This window comes from Phaseolus vulgaris, chromosome 1, assembly GCF_000499845.2.
Source record: "Phaseolus vulgaris cultivar G19833 chromosome 1, P. vulgaris v2.0, whole genome shotgun sequence".
Classification (NCBI taxonomy): domain Eukaryota; kingdom Viridiplantae; phylum Streptophyta; class Magnoliopsida; order Fabales; family Fabaceae; genus Phaseolus; species Phaseolus vulgaris.
This window is the reverse complement of record NC_023759.2, coordinates 24953789-24962533: the sequence shown is the minus strand read 5'-3', so window position 1 is coordinate 24962533 and position 8745 is coordinate 24953789. Positions and strand designations below refer to the sequence as shown.

Here is an 8745-nt window from a genome sequence, read left to right as displayed (position 1 = left end):
TTTTCACACACACTACTAGTTTTCTAGTCTTTGGTGGTTCTGTGGACTAACTTGATCGTCGGAGTGCAAACGGCCGCTAGAGGCGCCGTCTGTGTGTTTTGCAGGCCACGTTTGGAGAAGCAAAAAAAGGTTCTGAGGGTGATTCTGCAGAAGACGCAGTCGCGTAGACAGGGCAGAGAGTGCTACGAAGCGATTCCTCCATGTTCGAGTTGCCGGCAGGATCACCTGCATTTTAACCGATTCGCATCATCCTGTAACTGTCTGGTGCATACGTTGTGGGTTGTTTTGCGATTTCTCCTTCTTCGTAACTTAGGGCTCTGCCATCGTCACAACGAACCTACGTTCGTTCGTTTTTCACCTTTCTTCCATGATCGAGTCAGCCTCTGTGACCCCTGATCATTTTTCCTTTTCTTCTTCCTTTGCAGCTTCAACAATGACTCGCTCAAAGATCACCCCAAATCCTCCTCCTTCATCACGAAACCCCTCTTCACAAGCACACAACCCACCGCGAGTACATGGCGCTTCGTCTTCTCAGGCTGAGAGGCCTGCACCTTCCCGCCCCAACCTGGCCCAGGCTACTCCTTCTGTCACCGGAGGAGCCTCCGTCCCCCCACCAGACTTCAAAAAGCTATACCCCTGGGCCAACTCGACCCTGTTGGGGGAAACATCTTCTGTGAACACTGCGGGGGCAGTTCTGCGACTGACGAAGGGGGATGAGCTTCACCAATCTTTCCACAAGGAGCACGATGAGAAGATGACAGTGCTACCTTGCCCCCCTGGCCTACCAGTTTGTGCTGACGACAAGGCAAACACCGGTGGAGCCTTCTGTTTCGTCTACACAACCCTATTCAAGAAGGTGAAACTCAGGTTTCCCTTCACCCGCTTTGAGAGGGAGCTTCTTACTGAGCTCAACATCGCCGCCCCCCAGCTTCATCCCAACAGCTGGGCATTCGTGCGAGCGTTCCAAGTGATGTGCGACCATCTAGGTTTGCCAGCATCTGTAGATGTATTTTTATTTCTCTTCGAAGCCAAGCACCCAGGAGACCGCCTGTGGGTAAGCTTGAATGGGATTGCTGGGAGATCAATCCTTTCCATCTTCCAGCAATCCTATAAAGACTGGAAGGGCAAATTTGTCCAGATACGCCCCTACGAGAAAGAAGCGTCGCTGCTCGACGGTTTCCCCTTGTATTGGGTAAACAAGGGGAACAAAGAGTCCAAAAGCTGCTTCAGGAGACCCAGAAGTCCTGATAGCATGGGCGCTTTGGACAGAGATCTCTGCTTTTTCTGGAAGAGTGTGGCAGACGCCAACATCACCTTCCTCACCACCACACTTATCTGCTTCGAGTTCTTCGAGTACCAACTCGAAATTCGAATAGGTTAGAACGCTTGAGCTCTTGTTTTAATACTTACTTCTGTTAACTGTTTCTGGGCGTCTTGTGCGTTGTGCGCAAGACTTTGGTTTTATTTTTCTGCACCCTTTATCTGCTTTGCTGTTGCATACTGCCTTATGCATTTATCTTTTCTCTGAACTAACCCATGCATTCTTGCTCTATGCAGATAACATGTTGGGCCAGGGCAAGCTTGCTGAATTAAGGACGCTCGCCCGACTCCACGGGTTGGCAACGGGTTCCCAAACAGTGCCAAATTCTGTGGTGGAGATCGCCGCCGCACAGGGTCGATCGCCACCCAAGGGCCCAGCACCTTCCGATGTCCAACCCGCCGCTCAACGCAAGAAACTTGTTCTCAAAAGACCCAAGAGGAAAACCCCCCAGGTAGTCCACGAGGAGGAGGAGGAAGACGACGAGGCCACTGAAGATGGCCTTGTTACGAAGAGGAAGAGGGTGGCACCTTCTTCACCATCTGCACCACCCCCTCTTCCAGCATCAACACCGCCATCCACGCCTACCCCTCCTCCATCATTGCCACCTCCATCAGCTCCTGCTTCACCAGTCCAAGCCATTCCATTGGCATCCGCGCCACCTGCGGTTGAGGCCCCCGGGCCAAACTTCATGGAGGACCCCCCGAGCGCCTCCACACCTTGTGCAATAGTTGGAGGGGGTCCTCCTTCAAATGCCTCAGCTGCAGACGTTGCTCCAATCGGGGATGAGGTTGCCCATGCCTCTCCGATTCTGATTACCGAATCCCCGACGTCGCCACCACGCCCAGAAGCGCCTACTGAAGAACCAACTAAAGAAGGTGGCGACGAAAACCAACAACAGGCCCACCCAGCGCCTCTACAAGCAGCAAACCTCCCTATTGAGGTCACGAGGATGTGGGAGCCTTTATCTGCCAAGCTGAAGACGATAGCAGAAGACATCCCCGCCATCATAACTAGGGCTGTGGAGAGCTCCACCAGGAAGCTCCAGGACGACCTCTTCAACCTTAGAATTGAGAATAGCACCATGAGGGTTGAGGTGGAGAAGTTGTGCTTCAACCTGACACTTGCGGAGATTGAACACTCCCGAGTAGAAGATGCGATGAGCACCGAGCTCCGGTTGGCGCGCAAGGAGGCCACCGATCTTCGCCACAAGGTGCAGCTTCTGGCTCAAGAGAAGATTGAGCTGGAAAGCAAGATTGTGCCTTATCGCGTTAAGGTGGCTGACCTAGAAGCCTTGATAAAAACTGACGCCGCCAAGGTGAAGAAACTGGAGCAGAGGTCCGCTGATCGGGAGATCTTCCTTGGTAAGGTGGAGAAGGCGAGGGATGACGCCATGGCTGAGCTTGCCGAGGCCAACAAAGAGAAGGGGAAGATCACTGCTGAATTGAGCCAAGTGCAAGCAGAATCCAAGAAGGTTGCTGAAGACCTTCTCCAGGCTCAAGAAAACAACGAAAAACTCAAGAAGCAAGTCGAAGAGCTGGAGCAGCAGAATAAGGGGCTGAAGGAACAAACCGAAGGACTCCAGAAACAGATTTAATATGAGTTCTGCCCAAATTCTGGCTGCTGGATTCGCGGCTGCACGGGAACAGTTCGCATGCTTGTTCCCCGATCTGGATCTCAGCATGGTGTCCCTAAACAACGAGGTGGTGGATGGGAAGGTGGTTCCCGTCGAAGATTGATCAATTTCCCCTCATCCACCACCTTTATGCTTTTTCTTTGCATTTTGTAATGAACTTTCTTCTTTTTCTATTTACGTACCCCGAACTGATATTTACTTCAACGAAATTGCCTTTGTATTTCTTCCTGTAACTTCTATGCCTGCTTCAACTTCCCTTGCGCAATTTACTTCAGAGGAATGACTTAGTAATTTTGTAGGCACGATCTTGTACTTAACTGCTTCGAACCATTTCAACTTCGAATAATAATCACATTAACAACTCGTAATCTTAAGGCAATTAACCTTAGCGCGAAATTACTCTTCAAGCAACGAACTTCAACTCAACCCCTGGCTTAAAACACTGCTCCACCCGATCTGCTTCATCAAAACGGATCTTTAACTTTCTCGCCACTGTTTAAACTTTTCCTGGTCGCCAAAGACTCTTGGCGATATCAGCTTCTTTCTGGCTTCATGCCTTGGCCATTGCTCTTTTATCTGGGGGTAGAGGCGCCTTTCGGATCCTTCTCTACCTTCCTGAACTTCAGAACAAAAGACCGGGTGGCTGGGCGTTCTCTTCGAACCTACCTTAGCCACCTTCCAAACTTCGTCCACCCTTAACACCATACCTGAACTCGTTCGAGACGAGAAGGATTTTACCTTGCCTGAACTCGCTCATAGGCGAGAAGGTCTTTTACTTGCCTCTACATTGCCCCGGGGGTTACATCTTCTCGCCCCCAGAAACACTGAGGACTTTTCACTGGTGCCTCTACATTGCCCCAGGGGTTACATCTCCTCGCTCCCAGAAACACTGAGGACTTTTCGCTCTTTCTCGCCTGCACTCGCTTGACGGCGAGGAGGTCTTTAACTCGCCTCAGGACGCGCGAGGGCGTTGAGGTCTTTTAGCTGGTGCCTCCGATCGTCGAAAGACGACGAGGACTTTAACTTTAACTTGTGCCTCCGATCGCCGAAAGACGATGAGGACTTAAAACTTTAACTGGTGCCTCCGATCGCCGAAAGACGATGAGGACTTAAAACTTTAACTGGTGCCTCCGATCGCCGAAAGACGATGAGGACTTAAAACATTTTAGAAAGCATGCAATATATCTTTAACTTGCCTTAAGCCACATACAAGTGACAAGGTCTTTCTTCAAAACTTTCTGAAAACAACAGGCACACAATCTAAAACAACTTGTACTTCGAAAACTTCTCTTTATTGGGTGGCCTCATTAAAAACCCTCCTTAGGGAAAAAAGAGTGCCCCCTTCAAACTGTTTTAACAGAGACATTGTAATATAACCTCGTGTTTGTCTTTACTTACAAGGCTTCTCAACTGTAATACAACTTCAGGTGCGTGGCATTCCAAGTGCGAGGAATCGCCCCTCCTTCCAATGTCTCTAAGCGGTAGGCACCGTTCCCGAGCGCCTCGGTTATTCTGAACGGCCCCGTCCACTTGGGCGACAGTTTATTCTCCATCTCGTACTGGTGGGCTTTCCTCATCACCAGGTCGCCTTCTCTAAACTGTCTGGGCATCACCTTCGAGTTGTATCTTCGTTCAATCCTTCTCTTCACCGCTTCAGCCTTCAATCTCGCCTCTTCCCTGACCTCATCCAGTAGATCCAGGTTCAGCCTTCTCTCTTCATTCGAGTCTTCCTCTACAAAGTTCTGGAATCTCGGCGAGCTCTCCTAGATCTCTACTGGAATCATTGCATCACACCCATAGACCAAGCTGAACGGGGTCTCATGGGTTTCTGACTGCTCGGTGGTGTGGTACGCCCAGACTATACGGGGTACCTCCTCAGCCCAACTTCCTTTGGCTTTCTCTAGTCTTCTCTTCAAACCTCTCAGCAACACCCGATTAGCTGACTCCACCTGGCCATTCGTCTGAGGGTGCTCGACGGATGCAAACACTTGTTGAATTCCCACCCCTTCGCACAGCTTCTTCAACAAGTGGCTTGCAAACTGAGTCCCATTGTCTGACACCAGGCGCTTGGGCACTCCAAACCGGCACACAATATTCTTCCACACGAAACCTTCGATCTTGTGTGCGGTGATCTGGGCCACTGGCTCTGCTTCGATCCACTTGGTAAAATACTCAATCGCCACCACCAAGTACTTCATCTGCCTGATCGCCAGCGGAAATGGTCCCAGGATGTCGATTCCCCAAGTATGAAACGACCAAGGGCTGTAGATCGACTTTAACTCCTCGGGAGGCGCCTTGTGCCAATCGGCGTGTTGTTGGCATTGTTTGCAACATTGGGCATACTTCTTGCAGTCTTCTCTCATCGAAGGCCAGTAGTAACCTGCACGGAGAGTCCTTGCGGCCAGAGCTCGACCCCCGACGTGGCTTCCGCATATACCTTCGTGGAGCTCTGCCATGATTCTCGTGCACTTCTCGCCATGTACGCATTCCAGAAGTGGGTGAGTGAACCCAAACCTGTACAGATCGCCATCAATCAATGTGTACTTGCTAGAATTTTTCTTTACCTTCCTAGCCTCTGTCGGATCCAGTGGGAGAAGACCATCTGCCAGGCATCGCTTGTATTGTGTTACCCAGGTGTCTGGCTCATGGATAGCGCAGACCTGCGTCATGTTCACCTTCTCTCCTCGACATGCTCTAATTCTCGGCGATCTCAAAGTCTCTTGCGTCAGGGACTTATGACTTCTCGCTGCTTTCTCCGTCGACTTGCTTATCTGAAGGACCAGGTGATCTGCTACAAATGCTCTCGGCGTCTTCAGAGTTTCTTGAATCACCGTCCTCTGCCTACCCCCCTTGCCTGAACTGGCGAGCTTAGCTAGCAAGTCAGCTCGGGCATTCTGCTCTCTGGGCACATGCACCACTTCAAAGGAGGTAAAGGAACTCTTCAATTCCTGCACATACTCCAAGTAAGCCGCCATTTGTGGATCTTTAGCCTGGAACTCGCCTGTTACTTGCCCTGTGACTAGCAGCGAGTCACTCTTAGCCATTAGCACCCTGGCTCCCATCTCTTTGGCCAGCAAGATCCCGGCGATCAGTGCCTCATATTCTGCTTGATTGTTACTGGCCTTGAAGGCAAATCTCAAAGATTGTTCGATCAGCACACCGTTGGGTCCTTCCAAAATGACTCCAGCACCGCTACCCTGCTGGTTCGACGATCCATCCACCGAGAGCACCCAACGGAAGTCGTCCCCTTCAACTCGTGTCGCCTCAGACGAGAGCTCGACCACGAAATCCGCAAAGATCTGCCCCTTGATCGGGCCTCGGGGCTCATACTTAATATCAAACTCTGACAATTCTACCGCCCACTTCACCATCCTTCCTGCAATGTCAGGCTTCTTCAAGACCTTCTGGATGGGCAGGTCAGTCATCACCAGTATGGTGAAACTATGGAAATAGTGGCACAATCTCCTCGCCGAAAATACCACAGCCAGCGCAGCCTTTTCCAGGGCCTGATATCTCGTTTCGGGGCCCTGCAACACCTTACTCACAAAATAAATAGGCTTCTGAGCCTGATCCTGATCCTGGGCGAGCACCGCACTCACCGCCCTCTCAGTTACAGCAAAATACAACCTGAGAGGGGTTCCCACCAGCGGTTTGCACAAGACCGGCGGGCTCGCCAAATATTCCTTCAGCTTGACGAAGGCTTCCTCGCACTCCTTCGTCCAGGCAAACTTGTTATTGCGCCTCAAGCACTGAAAATAGGGATGGCCCTTTTCTCCGCTAGCTGACACGAAGCGAGACAGGGCTGCCATCCGACCTGTTAGCTGTTGAACTTCCTTCACCGTAGCTGGGCTCCTCATCGCCAAGATGGCGGCACACTTATCAGGGTTGGCCTCTATGCCTCTTTCAGTCAAGAGGAAACCCAAAAACTTTCCAGCCTCCACACCGAAAATGCATTTCTCTGGATTAAGCTTTAACCTGAACTTGGCGATTGTCGTGAACAATTCTTCCAAGTCTGCAACGTGCTTGCTTTTTTTCGGCGAGGTCACGACCATGTCATCGACGTACGCTTGCACGTTTCTTCCCAGCATCGGTGCAAGTACTCGATCCATGAGCCTCTGGTACGTGGCCCCCGCGTTCTTCAGCCCAAACGCTATCACCTTGTAGCAATAGCACGATCTCTCCGTCATGAAGGCTGTCTTCTCTTCATCCATGGGATGCATCTTGATCTGATTATACCCCGAGAAGGCATCCAGGAAGCTCAACAACTTACACCCTGCGGCACTATCTACCAGGGCGTCTATGCTTGGTAGAGGATATGAATCCTTCGGGCAAGCCTTGTTCAGGTCAGTGAAATCGACGCACATGCGCCATTTCCCATTACTCTTCTTCACCAGCACGACATTTGCCAGCCATTCAGGGTACTGGACTTCCCTGATGTGGCCTGCAGCGAGGAGTTTCTGTGTTTCGTCCCTGATCGCCTGCCTCCTCTCCTCGTTGAACTTTCTTCTTCTTTGTCGCACTGGTCTTACCAAGTTGTCCATCGCCAGATGATGGCACAAGAAGTCGGGGTCGATCCCGGGCATGTCCGAAGCGGACCATGCAAACGCGTCCAGATGCCGCTCAATCACCTTGGCGATCTGGTCCTGGAGCTCAACCTCCAGGGATCTTCCCAGCTTGAAGATCTTTCCCCCGATTTCTCTCTCGAGCCACTGCTCGACGGGTTTTGGTCTGGTTTCTCTGGCGATCACCGCCCTGGCGATTCCCAGCTCTCTCGCTTCCTCAGGGCGATTCCTTGCCTCTTCCTCCTCCAGACCAGCGTTCCCCTCCCCCAGCTCAGCGTCCACCATCTCCACGTCCCTTCCGGCGATCTCTTCTGTTACCATCGATCTGGGCTTCACACCAGGAGGCGGGGTGGTTGTTACGTAACTCACCGATCTCTTGTTTTTCAGGCTATTCTCATAGCACTTTTTCGCTTCCTTCTGATCGGACTTGATGGTGATAACCACCCCCTCCATGGACGGCAACTTCACCTTCATGTGCCGGGTCGACGGTATGGCACCTATCCTGTTGAGCGTGGGTCTTCCCAACAGGATGTTGTATGCTGAAGGAGCGTTTACAACGAGGTATTTGATTTTCTCCGTTCTTGAACCCGCCACGTCTGTAAACGTTGTCCTCAATTCTATGTACCCCCTGTCCTCCACCTGGTCACCAGCGAAACCATACAAACATCCTCCATAGGGCCTCAGCTGGTCAAGGGGCAGCTCCAACTGCGTGAAAGTCGGCCAGAACATCACGTCTGCCGAGCTTCCTTGGTCCACCAGCACCCTGTGGACCTTTCTTCCTGCTGTTATCAGCGAAATTACTATGGGATCGTTGTCATGAGGCACAACATCCCGGAGATCTTGCTTGGTGAATGTAATATCCACTTCTGGCGAGTGGTCTTCAAACATATCCACCGTCATCACAGACCTTGCGTACTTCTTCCTCTGTGATGCGGTGCATCCACCTCCTGAGAAACCCCCTGCAATGGTGTGGATTTCTCCGTGCGTAGGCATCTCGTGCTGCTGAGCCTCAGCACCTGCTGGTTGGGAGCTCGATGCGCCCCCCGTCCTTCTGTCCAGCAAATAATCATTTAGGAACCCGCTCTTAACCAGATCGTCGAGCTGGTATCCTAATGCTAAGCAAGAGTCCACTGTATGGCCAAAGCCCTCGTGAAACTCACACCAGGCGTCTGGCTTTGGTCCCAGCACCTTGTCGCCCACCTTTTCTGGCGCCTTCAACCTAGCGGATA

At 51.6% G+C, this 8745-nt stretch overlaps 1 protein-coding gene across 1 annotated transcript; it reads left to right on the top strand.

Moving 5' to 3' along the window:
- The first annotated feature begins 1562 nt into the window (after positions 1 to 1562).
- Positions 1563 to 2915, top strand: LOC137815745 (classical arabinogalactan protein 9-like). Its single transcript, XM_068618856.1, has 2 exons — positions 1563 to 2108; positions 2595 to 2915. The coding sequence occupies exons 1-2, from the start codon at positions 1563 to 1565 to the stop codon at positions 2913 to 2915; spliced, it is 867 nt and encodes a 288-aa protein (XP_068474957.1).
- Positions 2916 to 8745: the final 5830 nt, after the last annotated feature.